We start from the raw sequence: 20,758 nt of genomic DNA, 5'->3' as shown, positions 1-20,758 counted from the left end.
GCATGAGTAAGGCTGCCCCGGCCGATTCCACAGCCTGCTGCCTGCACAGCGTTCCCTCCTGCCCCTGGCTGCTGCCTCCCATCCCTCCAGCTGAGCTCGCTCCCTTGCGCTCCCGGCGGGTCCCGGTTCACTTGTGGCTCACCCAAGACTGAGGCTGCCTGGAGCTGCCGCTGGTCCCTGCGAGTGAACGATCTGGCCCAAGGCTCAGGGTTGCGTGTGGGGCAGCTGGGGAGCGGCACGACTAGGCTCCTGCTCTGTACCCAGTGCCTGGTCAAGGGGGTGGCCCCATTTTAGCAGTGAGGGAACAGCCGAGGTTGCCCAGCTAGGAAGGGGCTGAGGGGGTTTCCCGGACAGCCTGTGCCACGCCAAAGCCCAGCACTTTCCACTACCCCATCTCACCTCCTGCTGAGCACGCCCCCCCCCCCCAAGCATCAAGGTCAAGGTCAAACTCCACACTCGGCAGGACAGCAGGAAAGGGCTGTGTCTGCTGTCAGAACGCAGTCCCGGGAGTGGAGAGGTTCCGGAGTGCTCAGGGGACGTAGCCTCAGTCTGCCGATAACGAACCAGATTCACAAAGCACTGCAGACTGTTGTTTTCCTCTAATGCTGCAGAGCCTCAGAGCCGGAGGGGCCCAGCTCCCACGTCAGGTCCACGGCTTACTGGCCCCACGACCAGCAGAAAACTCTTAGCCAGAGCTTCCCTTGGCTGTTCGGTGGGGACCCAGAGAATTACTTCCCAGGGCCTTTGCCCAGCTTCAGTGAATGGGACACCCAGAGCACTCGGCGGGTGCGGTGTTCCTAAGGTGTTCGTTATTGGTGTTGTTAGGTGCGGGTCCTCACGACAACACTGAGGTCCGTGATGATAGAGACAAAAACCAGCTTGGTGAGAGCCAATGCCAAGGTCAGGGCCCAGAGCAGGAGAGCAAAGGCTGAGCTTCTGGAGACCCCAGTCCCTGCCCTGGGTGACGGGCGTCTCCCACCTGCCGTGCTCGTCCCCCGTCGCTGACTCTCCCACGTCCCTCTGGTCTGGTCTGTGTGCCGCAGGCGACGCGGATGGCCCTCGCGGCCGAAGAGCCCCGGGTGGCCCAGCTGCAGACCCAGCTGAAGGAGCTCATCGCCCTCTCCTGTGAGCCGCAGCTGCTCTCCGACAGCGTGGTCGCGGCCCTCCAGGAGTTCCAGAGGTATCCACACCGAGGGAGGCGGGACTCGGGGTGCGCCTTGAACCCCATGCGCAAGGGAGGCTTCTGACTGCATCGAAGGCCATCGCCGGGAAGCCTGCTTGCTTTTTCTTACAGTCTGGTAACTCTAACATAATTCTGGTGCCCCTCAATCCCTGGGATTTTGCTCCCAGAAGGACTGGACTTGGCTTTGTGCCAGGAGGCGTGGCTCATTCACTGATTTCCATCCGGTCTCCCTGTAGCTTTGCCCTGGGGAGGTGTCCACCAAGTCACGGCCCAAAGGGAGGGCTTTTCGGTAGACAAACACCATCCCCCTGCCTGTGGTCGGTGCTGACTCAGCATCCGAGCCTGTCTTCAGACCAGCCTCTACCTCCCCCTCGGCCCGTGGGCTCAGGCAGAGCCGGGGCTCCAGTGTTCTGGCTCGGCAAAGACCAGCAGATCGGAGCGCGCCCTGCACTGGAGCCGAGCACAGTGCCAGTTTGCAGCCAGTAGCTCTTTCCGCTCCTTGAGCCTCGGAGCAGTTGTGAACACAGCACACCGTCCACGTATCCACAGCACCTCGCCTCCCTCTGCCTGACACACAGGCTCCTGAATGAACTCGGGGGGGCTCCCCACTTGCTGTGCATCTACACCTCGGAGCAGGGGCCCCGATCCCCTGCGGGAAGCTCAGGCCACAGCAGGGCCGTGGACTTCCTCTGCACGGCTAGCCGAGGGACTCCCCTCCAGCTTCTGCTGAGGTTTTGTGTGCTGGCTCTCTGAGACTAGATGTCACAGTTGAGAGATTATTTCTAGAAATTATTGGGGCCCAGGATGATGGTCTCTCACTCAGGAAGGGACTTTGCTTTAGCTTCTGCGAGGTGCCTGGGGGTGGGCTGGACCAGGTCAGGGGCTCCATGGTTCCTCTTCAAGGCTTGGGGTTCTCAGGTGGTGAGGCTGGGCTGCAGGTCTGTCTGAGAACTGGCTTCCTTCCAGCGCCCGTTAATCCAGACGGATAGACCCCCGAGGCCCCATAGCCACACCCAGCAGGCTGCGGGAACAGCGTGCGCTGCGCTCCCTGGGAGTCCCAGTAGAGGCCTCAGTTATGGGCTGACTCCACTCTCTCCTCTCTCCGTGTCTCCCCTCTGTGGCCCTTGCAGCCTGAAGGGGCAGAGCGCCAAACTTCACAATGCCACGGGGCTGGAGCTGTGGCAGTGTTTCCAGCGGCCCCTACAGAATCTGCAGCTGTGGAGGGCCCTGGCCCAGAGGCTCCTGGACGTCACCGCCAGCCTGCCAGACCTGCCGTCCATTCACACCTTCCTGCCCCAGATTGAGGTAAGCAGATCCTGCCAGGAGGGCTGACCAGAGCTGGGGGGCAGGGGGAGGCCACACCCACCAGGTGCGACACCACAGCCCTACTTCCAGTGAAAGGCGTGTTCCTGGGTGCTCCAGGAATCTGGACAAAGTTCATCGCACCCCTGCCTGGCAAGTTCTAAGTAGACACAGGAAATGTCATCAGCGACAAAGGTCATCCTCAATTCTTGGGTAGAAGGCAAAGTCTGGTAGCTGGTGTGACCATAGGACTTTGTACTGACCCTCCCACACCCCTTCCATCCAGGATCCTCCTGCAGACAGACCTCTGGGGGAAGCACGAGCAATTTTGAGGGAGGCCATGTGAGACGATTACCTTCACTGCGTGGGTATCAGTTAGGAGGCATGTGACAAGTGACAGAAATTCTGACTAACGGTAGCTTAAAACCCAGAGACTTTCAGGTGGTTCAGGACTGGCTTGACAGATCAACAGTATCTTCTGGGACCCAGGCTCTTTCTAGCTCGAAGCTGCATCTCCCTTCACGGCCCCAAGATGGCTGCCACCACGGCAAGCTTGCATCTTCCCGTGAACAACATCTTGTTCAGGAAGGAACAGCATGGGGGCAAAAAGGCTTTCTCTATTCATTTTGAACAGGGAGGCAAACCTTCCTTCCCAAAAGCCCCAGGGGATTCCTTACAGCTCGGTTGCCAGGTCACATGACTTTCCCTGGGCCAATCACTGGTTGAGAACGGTGGGATTGCCAGGACTGGTTTATACCAAACAGACTGTTTGGTGTCAAACGTGATTAAAGAAGACAATTTAGAGGAGACAAACCAACTTTATTTAACACTTCATGAAGCGGACAGCCTCCTTTTGGAGAACTGCAAAATGGGGCAGACAGCGGGAAGGTTTAATAGGATAAAGAAGAACAAGGAAAAGACAGAAAACCTCTGACTGGATAACGGTCAGCCTTGTTTGGGTTGAGAAGGCCGAGAGTTGGCTTGATGGTTGGGGATTGCAGGCTAGATACACTGTGTTTCTGGTCAAGCTGAGCGTTTACGGGGAATCAGAACTTATCTGGAAGTTTCACTTTGTTACCTTGGCATCCAGGGTGGAGGCAGACCCATCTTGACCCTAGAAACTTATTTCAGCACCCATAACCGGGCACGTTGCCATCCGGACACAATGCTGGTTGTTGGGTGAGCAAGAAGGAGGGATGAGTGTTGGGCGAGCAGACCTCAGCGTCTACTACAAATGCCCATCAACATGGCAGCTCTGATTAGCCCATCAGTGCTGCCCGATGGTACCCGGTGGAGCTCTGAAGTCCATGAAATACTTTCAAGCATTTTAGTCCATAAAATACTAGGTCCGGGGATTCTAAGACACACTGAGTGGGAGGAGACGCAAAAGAATGTCAGATATAAGCCTCACTTTATATTCATTTTCATTCTGGTTATGAAAGTCATGCCTGCTTGGAGATGTGAAAATTTGTGAAAAAGGAAGCAGAAAGCGTCCACAATCCCATGCACCCTAGGACCACTCTTAACACGTGGAGGGACACAACATCACATTTTCTATCCAACCTGGTATTTCTAGGGGCCCTTCAACACACATAAAATTCACCTGGAGGAGGCCTGAGGATCTTACATGTGTTGGAAAAATCAATTTTAGGTCAGACAATCCCAAATAATACGCTTTATATCTGTTGAAAATCTGTCTAGCCATTTCTATGCTATATGGTCACCATTAGACAGAAGCCTTAAATAATTCATGACAATTTTTGTGTATTTGGGATCATGTTATATAGTTGTGTATTCTGATATTTGTAGTTGGCCCATCTGAGCTTTTTCTTGGCATCATTTAAAATGGTTCAGGGACACCCATCATAATTAGAGTGTCAAAACTTTAAAGAAAGAATCTTAAAAACAGCAAGAGAAAAATAATATGTTACGGATAAGGGAAACTTCATGAACTATGGGCAAATTTTTCAGCAGAAACTGGGCAGAGGGTCTGAATGGCATTTTTCCAAAGAAAACAACCAGATGGCCAACAGGCTTATGAAAAAGTGCTCAACATCGCCCATCATCTGGGCAATGCATCTCACAACCACAGTGAGATAGCACCTCTCAGAATGGCTAGCATCCGATGACAAGAGATAACAAGCATCAATGAGGATGTCGAGGAAAGGGAACCCTTGAGCACTGTCAATGGGAGTACAAGTTGGCACAGCCATGGTGGAAAACAGTATGAAAGTTCCTCAAAAAATTGAAAATAGAATTACCCTGTGATTCAGCAATTCCTCTTCCGGGTATTTATCTAAAGGAAACAAAAATACTACTTTGAAAAGATAGCTGCATCTCCATGTTCGTGACATCATTATTTACAATAGCCAAGGCCTGAAAACAACTGAAGGGTCCCCTGATGGGTGAATGGATGAAAGCAGATATGATAGATAGGTGTGAGCATACATAATGGAATGCTACTCAGCCATAAAAAAGAATGAAATCTTGCCACTGAAAGTAACATGGATGGATCTTGGGGCATTATACTAAATGAAACAAGTCAAGCCAAGAGAGACAAATACCACATGATCCCATCTCTATGTGGAATCGCAAAAAAAAAAAAAAACAAAAAAAAAAAAAAACTTGTAGATATAGAGAACAGAATGGTGGTGGCCAATGGGGCGGGGTGTCGGGAGTAGGCAAAATGGGTGAAGGGGGTCAAGGGGTACAAACTCGCAGTTACGGAATAAATAAGTCATGGGCTGTTAGGTCCAGCATGGTGACTATAGTCAGTATTATAGTGCATAGTGAAAGTTGCCAAAAGAGTAAATCTTAAAAGCTCTCATTGTTTGGGTGCCTGGGTGGCTCAGCGGGTTAAAGCCTCTGCCTTCTGCTCAGGTCATGATCCCAGAGTCCTGGGATCGAGCCCCGCTTCGGGCTCTCTGCTCAGTAGGGAACCTGCTTCTCTTCCTCTCTCTGCCTGCGTCTCTGCCTACTGTGATCTCTGTCTGCCAAATAAATAAATAAAATCTTAAAAAAAAAGCTCTCATTGTCATAAAGAAAAAATAGTCATAACTTTCTATGGTGACAGATGGTGCTAGATTTCGTGTGGTGATCATTTTCATAGTGTACACAAATACTGAATCACTATATTGTGCATCTGAAATTGATATGTTATAGGTCTATTATACTTCAACTGAACAAATTTTAAGGAAAAAAGATAAAATGTTCCCCAAAAGTCATCACTTTAAATGGCTGCATAATATGCTTTTCTTTTCTTACAATATTTAGGTTGCTTCCAGTTTTCCTTGTCATCATTTGTATATGTTGAATATCCATGTACAGATTTTGGTCTTCATTTCCATCGTTTTCCTCATGTTCCTGTTGAGGGACCAGAGCCAGAGAGAAGTTAGGGTGTTTGTTCAAGGTCAGGCAGAGACACTCAATTTCAAGATCACTCGAGAGGCAGAGCTGAGGCTAGAATGGTGGATTCTAGCCTCTTATGTTCTTATTCCTGCCATTACATTGGGTCCTGGGAAGATGTTTGTGAAGCAAGCAGGACAATTAAATTATTATCCTTTGACTGTTAAGGAAACTGTGTCCCAGAGAGGGGAAAGCTCTTACTCAAGGTCACATAGCAACTGAGCGTCAGGGCTGGCTTTGATTCAGCGGCACGTGCTTTTCCCACTGGATCCCAGTTGTGTTTCTATCCTGTCCATCTCACTGGGGCAGAAAGCTAATCAGGACCTATGCCAGACCAGAGGGTGAGGTACTATCTTTCTAGAATGTGACTCAGGACCCCCAGGCCAGGAGTTTCGTAGAGCAGTGTATTGGAAAATCGGGCAGGACTGTGGTTTGTCCATGTTTAAATGCTGTTTGCTGGCTGCGATCATGTCTTGGATTACGCTCACCAGCCTTTCCCAGGAAGCACGAGTTTCACGGACCAGGTTCAGGCTGCCAGCCCTATATTTCTTGGCTCAGTTCCTACACTGAGCCCGAGTAGTCTATGGACCCACAAAGTTCTTCTGGAACCAAGACACCAGGCCCCAACATTGGACATGGCTGAAATACTTGTTTCCGGGGGTAATTGTAACAAGTCCCCAAACTCGGTGTATTAGAGCAGTGGAACCTCATTTTCTCATGGTTCTGGAGACAGCAAGGCCATGATCATCGGGCTGCCCAGGGGGTCATGCTGTCTCTGAAGCCTCCAGGAGAGAAGCCTTGCCTGCTGCTTCTAGCACCTGGTGTTTGCTGGTGGTTGTTGGTGTCGCTGGCCTGGAGACCCATCCTTCCAGTCTCGGCCTCTAGGGTCACGTGGACAGCTTCTCCCCTTCTCTTCCGTCTGTGCATGTGTATCTGGGTCCAGATTTCCCCTTTTAGTAATGCACAGGTCACCTTGAATGAGGGTCCCCCTAATGACCTCGTTTCAACGTGGTTACCTCAGTAAAGACCCTATCTCCAAATAAAGCAACATTCGGAGGTAGTTGGGGATGGCGGCCACCACGACTTCTGTTTTTCGGCGGGGGACGCAGCTCATTCCGGAAGAGCTGGTGTATTGACCCCAGCTGAGAAGGGCCGTGTGCTACTGTGTGCCCGCTGTGGGCTGTGCACCGTGTTAAATGCTGGCTAGGTCTCCCCTCGTGTCAGCCTCATCCAGCCCCGTGAGTTGGGTGTGACTACGCCTATTTTACAGATGAGGAAACTGAGTCTGGGAGCTACCCAAGGCCTCCCAGTTAGTACAGAATTCACACTCACAATGGCGACTCCCCAGCCTGAATTTGTAACCCCTGTGGTATGGTGTCCAGGTTTGCTGAAAAGGGAGTGTAAGTCACCCTCTCCCTAAAGAGGCTTGACCTCTCTGTGGCCAATCACCAACCTCAGGCCCTCGTGGGAAGGTTACACCAGTTCAGCTGTGTCGGCCGTGTTTACGCTGTCCTTCCTCCAGCGACTCTCTCTGCCCTCCCGGGGCTGTTAGAAAAACTGCCTCCTCTGGGAGCCTTCTTGGATTTCCCCAACTAAGAGTGTTCAGCTCTGCCTCCAACACCCAGAGGGCTCTACTGAAACTTTCAGGGAAGTGATCACTTCCTGCCTTGGATTAGAGTTACTTACCTGGGGGGGGGGGGGGGGGGGTCTTTGTTCTTCCTTCCCAGCTCTGTGACTAGCTCAGTATCTCAGTAATGTCACAGGTATAAAATGGAAGGACTCTGCCAGCTAACGACAAGACCCCTGGGGGCCCTCCGAGTCCCAAGAGGTGCTTACCCCAAACAGCAAATTAATCAGCAGGAACCTGAGGCTCAGCCCAGGGCTTTGGGGCGGGAGGAGGGAGCACAGGCTGGGGGGATGTGGTCAGGGCAGGCTTCCTGGAGGAGGTGGGACCTGGGCTGTGCTGCGTCCGGCCGCGGCTGCGTGGGAGCTAGCTACTCATCACCTGAGTCTGCTTTAGGCCCTCCCTCACCTGGCGAGCTCTCACACATCACGATTCCACACAGCGGTCACCTGGGGGGGGGGGGGGGCTATCCTGAATTCCCACCGACCACGCTCCCCGAGGCCCCTAGACTTTCAGAATGTCCTAAACAGCGCCCGGGGGGTAGGCCTATTGCTGTCAGCGATGGTGGGGTGGGGGATGGTCATTGAGGAAAGGACCACTGGACTGTGGCAGTGGGGATGGCTGGAGAGGAGGTAGACTTCTCACCCAGGTTTTGGTGATTAGATGGAAGTTGGGGGCGGTCAGAGCGGATTGCGGTGACCCTGAAATTCAGGGCCTCCCCAACATGTTCTGCCATCCCCTCCGCTCCCGGCACAAAAGGCGCACGTCCTATGGAGCCAGGGGGCAGCGGGACACCCTCCCAGTGTGGACCTGTCCTGCCACCCCCTGGGGTTACTGGATGCCTTGTCTGCCGTAGGCGGCGCTGGCCGAGAGCTCCCGCTTGAAGGAGCAGCTGACGGGGCTGCAGCTGAAGAAAGACCTGCTGAGGAGCATCTTCGGCCCGGACAGAGCCGAGGCCCTCCTGGAGCAGGTGGCAAGCTCTGTGCGGGACAGGGACCTGCTACACAACAGCCTTCTGCAGAGGAAAAGCAAGATGCAGGTGGGTGTCCCGGGCCACCCATTGGGCATCAGTCCATCTGGAGAGGGAGGGGGGCAGCCTGACTTCCTGCCTCAGCGGCACCACCGGCTGCCAGTGGCCTGCCCTCTCCCTTTGTCCCCCTGGCCTCAGCTCTTTATCTGTACACCGGATGTGATGAACGAGCGAGCCTTCTAACTGGTGTCCTGGGCACCTACCATCCCCTCCTCTGCCCCCCAAACCCCTGTCTACACTGCTGTCACACAGAACTGGCTTCCCCGTTCTGGGGGGGGGGTGCGGACAGGAGTGTCAAAAGGAGATTTCTGTACTAGAGAGCGGAACAGCTGGCATGTGAGAATCCCCCACAGTGATTCCAGGGAGGGCTTCCAACCCCCACAAGGGCTCCAGGAAGGCTTCCTGGAGGGGGTGGTGCCTGAGTGGGTATGAGGCGGCCAGGAGAAGGCTGCAGAAAGAGCCTTGGGGGTGTGAGGGGCAGGTTGTGCAAGGTGCGTGTGAGGAACTTTAATTTCCGTGCTGCCTGTTACATGTCTCTGCAGAGTTTGCTGGCCCAGCACAAAGATTTTGGGGCTGCTTTTAAGCCGCTCCAGAAGAAGCTCTCGGACCTCCGAGACAGGGTCCAAGCCGAGAATGGGTTTCAGCAGGACCTTCCTCGGAAACAGGCCCAGCTCTCAAGGTTGCAGGTGAGGGCTCGGTGGGGCCCGAGTGGCCCTGCCCAGGGGCTTGGCTGCGCCCAGAAGCAGCTCCCCTCCAGCTGCCACGGAGCCTCTCACCTGAGCTCGGACCTTTCGTCTCAATTTCTGCTGATTTATTTGGCCTCCGCAAGACCTTTAGTACCCGCAGACTGCTGATTCCCGAGCCCAGCCAAGTGGTGTTTACTCTGTGATTCCAAAGTCTACTGTGGGTATTCAGTTTTCCTTAAATTGCTTTGCTAAGGCTTCCTAATGAGTTCAGAGGCCTTCAGTTAAGTAATTGCATTTTGAAAGTGAAAATGTTTTAAAACACCTGCAGGCTGGGTACAGGCTGCAGGTAGATAATTATCGGCTTGATAAGGAGCTGACAAGATTTTAAATGCACGTGATACAAGGATCCTTTTAAAACTCCTGCAGAGCTCATACTTCTGTTGAGAGGGTTCTTAGGAAGACAGGGCTCAGTGGTTTAGGCCACTGCCTTCGGCTCAGGTCATGATCTCAGGGTCCTGGGATCGAGTCCCGCATCGGGCTCTCTGCTCGGCAGGGAGCCTGCTTCCCTCTCACTCTCTCTGCTTGCCTCTCTGCCTACTTGTGATCTCTCTCTGTCAAATAAATAAAATCTTTAAAAAAAAAAATGGTGCATTTGGGGGCTTTGAAACTCAGGTTGGGCTGTGATTCTTGTCCAGGAGAAGTGGTCATCAAGTAAGAATTCACATGGGAGTTTGCTCCCCAGAGAGGCCTTCCAGGCTGGTGTCCCAGAATTTTTTTTTTTAAACTTGACAGAAAGAGCCTAAGAAGGGGGAGTGGCAGGCAGAGGGAGAGGGAGAAGCAGACTCTGTGCTGAGCAGAGATCGCAATGCAGGGCTCGATCTCAGGACCCTGGGATCTTGACTGAGCTGAAGGCAGATGATTAACAGACTGAGCCACCCAGGCGCCCTGCCCCAGGATATTTTTGTCTCCTTTTAAAGATCTTACCAGCTCTGAGAGGGGGACCTGTCAGATGGCCATATGGTGCGGCCTCAGGGATGGGGAGCTCCATCATGCCGGGACCTTCTGGAGCTCCTCCACTCAGAACCTCCCCCCCCAACCCTGATCAGCTCCCATGACAGGAGGCAAACAGGACAGCCACACTTGCTACTTTTCCTGCAGGGGCTGCAGGAAGAGGGGCTGGACCTGGGGGCACAGATGGAAGCCCTGAGGCCTCTCGTCCAGGGGAACCCCAGCCACCAGCACAAAATGGACCAGCTTTCCACCGACTACCAGGCCCTGCAGAGGTCTCTGGAGGTAAACCAGGCTCCCGGGATCCTACAGTCTGGGGGTCTTGCTCTGCCTTTTCTCCTTTTATTCCTTCCAACCTTTCTGTGTTTCTTTTTCCCTTCCTGTCTTCCCTTCCTCATTCACCCAGCAGATGGTTATTGAGCGCCTCCTGTGTGCCAGGCAGCGTTCTGGGCCCCAAGGAGGAAGGCCGCACAGCCCCCCAGCCAAAGGCCCTGCTCCCCGGGGAATTGTATTCTAGTGGGTGAATGGACCATGAGTCAGCGAAATAGCAAGTTCAGATACAATTCCAGGTGTGCCAGGAGGCCAAGGAACAGAACGGGCTGCTCTGATCCCCACAGCAGCCCCCGGGGGTGCAGTGGGCGTTGGCTGTGTTAAGGGCAAGTTGAAAGTTGCGCTGTAGCTGCCCGGGGCTTCCTCTGCAGCGCCCTCTAGTGGCCGCCCTGGGCTCTGTCGGGTCCGCACCCTTCTGCAGGCCCCTGGAGCCCTGGGAATGGAGGGGGTGGGGCGCAGGCTTCTTCAAAACTGGCCTGAGGACAAGTTTCAGTGACTGATTCAGATGGGGGCCCGGGTCTGCCTTGGCCACATGTTCCCCGGGGATTGTGGGATTCTCTCAGGCAGCCATTCCTCAAGAAAACAGTCTAAGGCAGCTTCTCCGCGCTACGGGACGCCCAGCCTATTTTAACATCAAATGTTCCCAACGTCCTGTGTCATCCCGAAATTCATAGAGAGTTTAAGTGACCCACACAATGTAAGAAGGGCATGTCATGCCTTTCCTGTGATACGAAAGAGAAACAGCAGTAGTTGGAATCAAATGCTTTTGGCATGTAAGTGCGGAAGGTGGTCCCAGGAAGGCGTGCCCGCCCCCAACGCCTCTACTTAACGAGATTCTCCGAAAATGTGAACAACATTTGGTGAAGTTTCAATCCCATCAAAGCACAGTCTTCCATCTGCTGACGGAGTAGAGGCATTCCTGGAAAAATCAGCGTGTTTATTAGGACCAGACACCTCCGTGTTGGTCCGTCAGCTGGGGAAAGTGTCCGAGCTGGGGTCATGATCGGCACGTTTCCCAGCACTGCGGGTTTAGGGAGGGCACGAGGAAACCTTGCAGGCCGTGGGGCAGCGGGGTGGCCACACGGGTCGCTCTCACTGTATCGGCAGGTGTCACCCCGCCGCATCACTGTCACAGCAACCAAGCCCCGCCCGCACCCTGTGAGCTTCCAGGAAACACGGATCCACCCGCAGATGCCCACTGATCTGCGTGACTGACTTAACTCCACTTAATAAATTAGCGGCTAGTGGTCTCAAGGTGGAGGCAGGGGGGCGTAGAGAAATAGGAATCACCGTCCCTGCTGCTTGGGAGCCCACAGAGCCCAGAGAAGCAGCAAGCCTGAGCGCTAATGCCTGCATCACGTGATGAGTCTGCTTGATCATGGTAATCCAAGCAGCATTAGCTGAGCCCCGTTACCAATGGGGGACGCAGATTCTCCAATCGTCTCATGCTTCTTCATTTGCTGTCTATGTACTTCTTCAAAGAAGTCGTGCCCCCCCTTTATTACTGGGGTACTCAGGGCTTTTTAAATCTTTTAAGCGCAAATAAGTCCTTCCCCCACAGCCCAGGTGACCCTCCTGTCTCCCCCTGGGCAAGGGGCACTGAAGGCATTGGGTCTGAAGGTGCACAGGGGACGGGAGGGGCGGGTGTGGAGACACTGTGGAGAAGTGGAGTCTTCGGTGACTGTTCGGGCTCTGGTCGCTGGTTTGTTGTGAGAAGATGGGATGCAGCGTCTCTGTGTCCCCAGCTCTAGCGGGCCTGGCGTCCTGTGGTGTCAGCCGGCATCTGGAATGCAGGAGGGCAGGGCCGGTGGTGGCCTCAGCCAGGGCTCGCAGAGAGACCGGGGGGTCTGACTGCGCTGCGGTGGGCCGGCGGGAGGGCTAAGAGGGGCCCAGGTTGGGTGACCAGGAGGACAGACAGACGCCCTCCTTTCCTGAAGATGGAGAACAAGGCGCAGCCTCAGAGAGCTGAGAGGGGCTGACCCAGAGGAGGGGCAAGAAAAAGACCATTTTCAAAAACTATCAGAATATAATCCTCCTAGAAAAGCAAACGTCTAAGTGTTGGATGGATTTTTAAAAACTGTCCACGTTGCTAGCACCCAGATCATGACACAGAATAATAGTGGCTTCTCCCCGGTCCCCAGAGCCCCTCATGCCCCCTACAGTCACTGCCCACCACTCCCGGCACCTGAGGGTTACCCCGACTTTCAACTTGGAACAGCATGGATTGGGTTTGCCCGATTGTAGACGTTATTTTAATTGAATCCGACAGAACGTTATCTTTTGTGTCCAGCTCCCAGCTGCCCACAGGTTGGCTGTAAATTCATTCACAGTGTTGCGTGAGGCTCTTGCTTAAACTGTTCATTCTAAAATAACCCCGTCTGAGGCTACCTCCGCATCCGCACCCGGGCTTCCGTTGCTGGGCACCTGGCTGGCTTCCACGTCGGGGCTCTCACGAGCAGCATCACACGTGGGCGTGCCTTTCGGTGATGATGCTCGTGTCTGTCACATTTACACCCGCGGTGAGATGGTTGGGGCACAGGGTTGCCTGTGTTCAGGTGTAGTAGACACTGACCTGTGGTTCTCCCGAGTGGTGTGTGAGGGTTGTGCACACAGGTGGTGCGGGGAGCCCCGATTGCCCGCACCCTCGTCCGGACACGGTGCCGTCTGTGAAAGTCATACCGGACTAGAGATACTTTAAACCACAGCTGGCCTGTCCAGGGTAAATTCCCTATCCTGGGCAGAAGGGAGGACTCGCCTCTCGTGTTCCTGCTGGGTGGGGAGCCCTGGGGGCCGTCTTACTGGGGGGGGGCTGTAGGATGGGGGGGTGCGCAGGGTCCCAGCCCCCTCTGGTGCTCAGACCACACTGGGCCCCCCGGGGCTGTGCCGCAGGACCTCACGGACAGGTGCCAGCAGGGCGTGCGGGAGCACTGCACCTTCTGCCACGAGCTGTTGGAGCTGCGACAGTGGGTCACCACGGTCTCTCAGAAGCTGCGGTCACACCGGGAGGATGCGGGCCCCTGGGACGCCGCATCCCGAGAGGTCGAAGTCGAGGTGAGACAGACGGCTTACCCAGTTCCCTCCCTTGCCTCCCAAAAAGCAGGCTTGGGAGGCCAAAGATCCCACGGGCGGGGACCGGAGATCCCTGCCCCGACCTCTCACTGTGCGGGGCCGCGTGTCCCGTAGAGGCTGCTGGCTGAGCTGCCGGAGAAGGAGGCCCAGCTGCCCCTGGTCGAAGCGCACGGCCAGCTGGTGATGAAGAAGTCGTCTCCGGAAGGGGCTGCCGTGGTCCAGGAGGAGCTGGAGGAGCTGGTGGCATCATGGCAGGCCCTGAGGCGGCTGGAGGAAAGCCTGCTGAGGTGAGAGTCCCCGGTTCGGAGACTGGTCTCAGGCAACACCCCCTTTCCATGCAGGGGAGAGCTCTGGGGTGCCCTGAGAACAGGAGGCCGGGGTTCTGCTGGGCGCCGAGCACGATGCCAGGTGCAGCTCTGGTCTGTCCCAAGGGCGGTGTCCCAGCCTGGGGCTGAGCCTCAGCCCGTGCTGCCTGGGGCCTCCCCCACGTCTGTGGGTACCTGCACTTTAATGACAGGGTCACGTGGGTCTCCAGTAGGAAACTGGAAATGCATGTGCCAGGGGAGCGTTCCGGCAAACCCGAAGGATCGGCGACCCAGAGGATGGGCTCCTGCCCCGCGGTGCCCCGGTTCTGTTACTTCCGTGACCCGGCGAGTCCCCATCGCATCACCGCGGTGACTGGCCCGTTTGTCTCCTCAGCCTCATCAGAAACCGGCAGCTGCAGAGAGTGGAAGTGGACTCGGGGAAGACAATGATTTTTACCAACAACATCCCAAAGGCCGGGTTTCTCATCGATCCCGTGGATCCTGTTTCCAGGCGTCGCCGTCAGGTGCGTCTGCCTCATGGGGCTCCCCCGGGGGGTGGCCAGGCCCGGCGTCAGGGATGGGAGATGGTCTTCAGCCACGTGCTCAGCTCAGAACTCGGCTGGGTCCCATCTAGGGTGCCCCTGCCCCTGCTGCTTGTGCCATAGTACTGAGGGACCCAGAGACCCCAGACCCAGGACCCAGGGAAGGTCAGAGGCATCCCTTGTGGGGACAGGTCCTCACCCCTCAGACACAAGATAGCCAACCAGCCCGGCAGGGTTGAGGGCTTCCTGCTGGCCCCCGATTGCAAACTGCAGTCATGCAGGGTGGGCCCCTCTTTGTGCCCTAAGCTGTATTTTGTTCGAGAGATCTAACCTAACCACCTTGTGTTGTCTGTCCCTTCTCTCCATGGCCAAGGAGACGCATTAAAAAGACGTTCCTTAAAAAAAAAAAAAAAAAGACGTTCCCTCTTGGTTCTTCAGAAACCAATGCCATCTCTCATTCTCCCCTGTATTCTTGTACTGCCCCTTCCCAAATGACCTGCCGGGGGTCGCTGTGACCGGTCGGGGGGTGGGGGTGGGAAAGGTGGTCCGCGCAGAAAGGTGGTTCCGGCAGAGCCGGGACCTGGGGCCCTCGAGGGCCACACCCACGGCCTCACTGACCACGGCCTCGCATTTAGACATTCCCTCTGGCCGCAGAGCCTGGAGAGGGCCAGGTGTGGTGCACAGGTGACCACTGTTCCAGCCGTCCTGGTAAGGAATGGTGGCGGCTGCCGCTAGGACACCAGCAGGTGGCCGCGATGATCTACTGTCGTAGCTCCAGCAGCTCAGGGCTGAAAGTGCAGTGATCTCAAGTGCCCTGCAGGCACGCACCCACGAGATCCTGTGGCACAGCCCTGGGAGGCCCAGGGCGCCCTGAGCACCAGTCGAGGCAGACCCCTGGGCCACCCCAACCCCGCGGGACCCCCGGAGCTGAATCAGAATTAAACTCCTAACATGGCCACATTGAATGGAGGGACATGCCTCCTCCCGCCCCGGCCTCTCTCCTTCCCTTTGTGCATCCTCATCCCCACCCTCTGCCTCAGCGGAAACCCCCAGGGTTCGGGGCCGATGGGCTGTTTCACCTCTGATGCCTTGATGGCGCTGTGTGCTCTGCAGGCAAATGTGCTCCAGGACGAAGGCGGCCCTGAAGGTTTCTCCCGGCTCCAGAGGGACTTCGAGCAGTGGCTGGAGGAGGAAAATGCCAAGCTGGTTAGAATCATTGCCATGAGAGCAGCCACTGCCAAGGATCTGAGGACCAGGGAGACAAAGCTGCGGGTTAGTTCCCACAGAAAGACCCTCCATCTACAGGGTTTCCCCCCATGGTGTGCTTGCCACCAGGGAGTTCTTAAAAAAAAAAAAAAAAAAGAGAGGACACACTTGGCTTGTGAGCCATTTTTACTTGTGTATAAGTAACAGTTCTTAAACTTTTGGTTTCATGTATTTCAGAAGAACTCTAAAAGAACCACTCATTCCTTCAGCCTAGGGAACTTGGAAAATATCACTACTGATCTCAACTCTGATATCAGTTAGCTGTTGCTGTGTAACAAACCATTCCGACGGTTTGTGGCTTCAGACAGCCCGTTTCATTTAACTCATGATTCTGAAGGTTGGCAGTCTAGGCTAAGGCCATTGGGGCAATGCTTCTGGTCTCAGCGGGGCTCCCTGATTTGCTGTCAGTTATCGGTCGGCTGGGCGGCTCTACTGGGGGTTGGCAGGCTGCTGGAGATGAACCACACATCTGCTTTCCTCCTGTGGGCAGCCCAGGCTTCCAGTAGCAGAGCCATTGCCTGAGAGGGTAAGTGGGGGTGCCCTCCTGAGGCCTAGAGTAGGAACTGGTACATGACTTCCCCTGTATTCTGTTGCACAAAGAAAATCACAAAGCCAAACCAGATTCAGGTGGAGGAAAAAGAGTCTCCACCTTTTGATGGGAAAGACTCAAGGTCATATCACAAAGGGTATGGATATGGTGGGCGGGGGGGAGGTGTGTTGGGAGCATCATAGCCATTTTTGCGATCCTTCTACCACCAGTCTTCTTTCTCCTTCACTTCCACGTCTAAACAGTCCCCCCGCCCTTCTGGATTCCACCTCCTGAGTGTGTTTTGTTCTGTGCCCGCTTGCTACCACTGTGTTAATCTAGGTGGTTACCATTTCTGACCTTGATTATGGTGGTAGGCTCCCAGCTGGCCTCCTTCCTTCCTGTTGGGCCCCCATCCAGGTCCCAGCTCAGTTCTGCAGCCAGAGTGACCTTCAGCATCATAAACCTGCCTTTGTTCTTCCCTTGAAGAGAACTTTTCAGTAGAGAATCCAACCACACCCACGCCCTAAGCATATCACACGAGGTCAGCTCAACCTCAGGCCCCACCATACCTCCCTTTTTCCTTATTTCTCTGCAGTTTTACTGTGATATGTTAGGGTTTGGATTTTTTTTTTCTTTTCATTTTTCTTACCTGGAACTCATCTGGATTCTGGAATCTGTGGTTTAGAGTCTTTTCTGGAAAATTCTGTGATACTTTTACATACTGCCTCTGTTTATTGCCTCTTAACATACTGCCTTGTTCCCCTTCTCCTCTCCTTCTGTGATGCTGCTGAAACGTGGTCTTCCTTCTCACTGGGGGCTCTATGTCTCCTCCCTTCTCTTATGTCTTGTTCATCCTTTGGTCTCTTCCTGTTGCATTCTGAAGACTTTTTCTACCCTACCTTCCAGTTTACAGATTCTCTCTTTAGCTGTGTCTCATTCATTTTACACATGTCTGTTATGCCTTTACCTTTTGATACTATGTTCCCCAGTTCTAGAATTTCTACCCAGTTCTCTTGAAATAACCACTCTGTCACTTTTCGTAGCTTCCAGAACCCTGCTGATCTTCTTAAGCCTGATGTTTAATCCTTCGAGCCTAGTAAAGAGACCTGTCTTACCAAGTGTGTCTAATAATTCTGGTATCTCAAGTCATGTTAGGAATGTTTCTTCTGCGTGTTGTTTCTGCCTGTTCTTGTTGTCAGTGTCTTGCTGGCGTGGGGCTGCTTTGCTTACATGCTGGGCATCACATGTGGCGAAAGAAGTATAGGGCTCATTTGAAATTGAGGATCATCTCTTCTCCAGGGAGGATTTTGTTTGTGGCTTCCAGGCAAGGAGGGCTTTATTATTCTGAAACCAGGGAATCCAAGTTCAGTATTGGAGCCTCCCTGTGCCACCTGATGACTTGGAGCAGACTTCAATCTACACAGGGTGTGAGTTTATTTCCAATTAACCTTTAGGAGTCTCAGCCACAGGGGGAGTGGGTTATGAGAATCACCACTCCTAAAGAGCCTAGACCTTGACCTTTGTCTCCAAAGCCCTGTGATGCTGCCAAAATCATGATCTGCTTCACAATTCTTTCTTCCAGATTGGCAAGTGTCCTGCAGGCCAAAGGAGGCCTGACATGGGGCTTACTTCTCTGGGCTTCATCATTTCCCAGGTTTTAGCCTGATGTGCCTCACTCTCTTGCCAACTCTTGGATGCCTTTTCAGTGTTTTTAATAGTTTGTCCTCGGTGAGAGGTTTGGTCCAATCATCCAGGGGACAATGAGCAGGAAGTCCTTCCCGCGGACCTCCTACTAGACATTCGGCCACAATTCATTTCTTGATTTCTTGCCACCACTGCCCAACCCCAGTTGTATCACAGACAGCTTGCGACTGTCCCAGGTTAAGCCTCACTCTTGTCCAGCTCACGCTCTAGTGGGTTCTGAGAAGCTAGGCAAACTGCCTGTATCACACCGTGAGTAGGATGGGATGAAAGCAAGGCTACAAAGCCAGAATTTAGACCCATGTGCTCTGATTTGGAGCCCTGCCCCTACCCCCACATCACTACAGCCCCAGAGTCCTGAGGATGATCTGCCCAATCCCCACAGTCCACGTCCAGGCTTACCCCTGCCGACAGAAAAGCATGTTCAACAGTGGTAGCTTTTTATACTGAGGCAACTCTGATGTCAAGCCCTCCCGAGGAATCGGTTCTAGAACACTAGAAATGGAAGTTACCGTGGAGATCGTTCTGGATTGTTCCCAAAAGTGACTGCCTAGCCTTGGCTTGAATTTGCCTGATGGGATTCTCACAGTAGGAGGTCTGCAGGAAGGACTTCCTCAGAGCTCACCCTCCCCTAGGTTGGCCTGCTGCCTCTCAAGTGAAATTTGATTGGCTCCCCATGACCAGCCAGGTGGGGTGGTCCGGGCCATTTAGAAGGCTCACAGGACATTGCCTTTTCCCCATAGGAGTTGGAGGCTCGGGTGCCAGAAGGTCAGCATCTTTTCGAGAACCTCCTTCAACTCGGGCCAGCAAGGGAGACCTCCAACGAGCTGGAGGACTTGCGGTACCAGTGGATGCTGTACAAGTCCAAGCTCAAGGACTCCAGCTACCTGCTGGTAGGTGCTAAGGAAGCGTGGATCCCCCAGGCCCTGGGGATGGGACTCTGGCTGAGCCCAGGCTCACATAGGGAAACCGAGCTGGGCCACACACGTTCTGCCCTGGCCCTCCACACTCCAGACTGAGGCGACCACTCCAAGAGAGGAGTGCTCGGCTTACAAAACGTCACATGGTCGTCTTGCTGCCCTGTGTGGCTGGCGCTCTGGGAACTGTTAGGGTCCGTGATCAAAGGAACGAGACTGACACAAAGCGAAAATCAAGCAAAGTTTTATTTCGCGCCATGCATCAGAAACCAAACTACATTAGAAACCAAACTGCATTAGAAACCAAACTACATTAGAAACCAAACTGCATTAGAAACCAAACTACATTAGAAACCAAACTGCATTAGAAACCAAACCGACTGGTAGGTGCCCGAGTCTTGCTGGGGACCACCACCTCCCAGTCGCTGGGGTCCCCCCTGGAGGCTCCCTGCCTCACCCTCACTGTACCACAGACCCACTCCCGGCATGGCTGCACCGTTGGCTCTTGAGAGGCTGCTCCTGATGGCAGCGCAGCCTGAGGCGGCGTGGCTGCTTGCGGTGGTGCTGCTGCTGATACTCTGGCTCAGGGTGGCGTCGCTCGTGGCATCGCAGTGGCGCGGCTGCCGCTGCTGCTCTGGTGCAGTGCTGCTTGCGGTGGTGCTGCTGCCGCTGCTGCTCTGGGCGGTGCACGGGGCGATGCCGCTCGCTGTGGCGCCGCTGCCGCTGCTGCTCTGGGCACTGCACGGGGCGATGCCGCTCGCTGTGGCGCCGCTGCCGCTCGCAGTGGTGCACGGGGCGATGCCGCTCGCTGTGGTGCCGCTGCCGCTGCTGCTCTGGGCGGTGCACGGGGCGATGCCGCTCGCTGTGTGCCGCTGCCGCTGCTGCTCTTGGCGGTGCATGGGGCGATGCCGCTGGAGTTGGCGCCGCTGCTGCTGCTGCTCTGGGCGGTGCAGTGCATGGGGCGATGCCGCTGGAGGTGGCGCCGCTGCTGCTGCTGCTCTGGGCGGTGCGGTGCAGGGGGCGACGCCACTTGAGGTGGCGCCGCCACCGCTGCTGCTCTGGGCGGTGCACGGGGCGATGCCGCTCGCTGTGGCGCCGCTGCCGCTGCTGCTCTTGGCGGTGCATGGGGCGATGCCGCTGGAGTTGGCGCCGCTGCTGCTGCTGCTCTGGGCGGTGCGGTGCAGGGGGCGACGCCACTTGAGGTGGCGCCGCCACCGCTGCTGCTCTGGGCGGTGCACGGGGCGATGCCGCTCGCTGTGGCGCCGCTGCCGCTGCTGCTCTTGGCGGTGCATGGGGCGATGCCGCTGGAGTTGGCGCCGCTGCCGCTGCTGCTCTGGGCGGTGCAGTGCAGGGGGCTATGCCACTTGAGGTGGCGCCGCTGCTGCTGCTGCTCTGGGCGGTGCGGTGCAGGGGGCGATGCCGCTTGAGGTGGCGCCGCCGCTGCTGCTGCTCTGGGCGGTGCGGTGCAGGGGGCGACGCCGCTTGAAGTGGCGCCGCCACCGCTGCTGCTCTGGGCGGTGCACGGGGCGATGCCGCTGCCGCTGCTGCTCGCAGTGGTGCACGGGGCGGCGCCGCTCGTGTTACAGTTCAAGGCGGCGCCGCTGGAACTGCTGCTCTGGTGCACGAGGCGGTGCCGCGTGCTGTGGCGCCGCTGCCGCAGCTGCTCTGGGCGGTGCACGGGGCGATGCCGCTGCCGCTGCTGCTCGCAGTGGTGCACGGGGCGGCGCCGCTCGTGTTACAGTTCAAGGCGGCGCCGCTGGAACTGCTGCTCTGGTGCACGAGGCGGTGCCGCGTGCTGTGGCGCCGCTGCCGCGGCTGCTCTGGGCGGTGCATGGGACGATGCCGCTGGCTGTGGCGCCGC

General features: G+C 55.5%; 1 protein-coding gene across 4 annotated transcripts in view; it reads left to right on the top strand.

Annotated features, from left to right (window-relative positions):
- Positions 1 to 20,758, top strand: part of SYNE3 (spectrin repeat containing nuclear envelope family member 3) — a 93,326-nt gene that overhangs the window by 58,297 nt on the left and 14,271 nt on the right. For all 4 annotated transcript variants that reach the window (XM_046007434.1, XM_046007435.1, XM_046007433.1 and 1 more), the window contains 10 exons: positions 1,044 to 1,180; positions 2,314 to 2,488; positions 8,371 to 8,553; positions 9,087 to 9,230; positions 10,389 to 10,523; positions 13,458 to 13,619; positions 13,752 to 13,924; positions 14,337 to 14,466; positions 15,598 to 15,756; positions 18,724 to 18,873. In XM_046007434.1, coding sequence (XP_045863390.1) covers positions 1,044 to 1,180; positions 2,314 to 2,488; positions 8,371 to 8,553; positions 9,087 to 9,230; positions 10,389 to 10,523; positions 13,458 to 13,619; positions 13,752 to 13,924; positions 14,337 to 14,466; positions 15,598 to 15,756; positions 18,724 to 18,873 — 1,548 coding nt within the window. The remainder of the gene's footprint in view (positions 1 to 1,043; positions 1,181 to 2,313; positions 2,489 to 8,370; positions 8,554 to 9,086; positions 9,231 to 10,388; positions 10,524 to 13,457; positions 13,620 to 13,751; positions 13,925 to 14,336; positions 14,467 to 15,597; positions 15,757 to 18,723; positions 18,874 to 20,758) is intronic.

Source organism: Meles meles, chromosome 6 (assembly GCF_922984935.1).
Source record: "Meles meles chromosome 6, mMelMel3.1 paternal haplotype, whole genome shotgun sequence".
NCBI lineage: Eukaryota > Metazoa > Chordata > Mammalia > Carnivora > Mustelidae > Meles > Meles meles.
The sequence above is the reverse complement of the archived record's forward strand: the minus strand, read 5'-3'. Positions and strand labels throughout refer to the sequence as shown.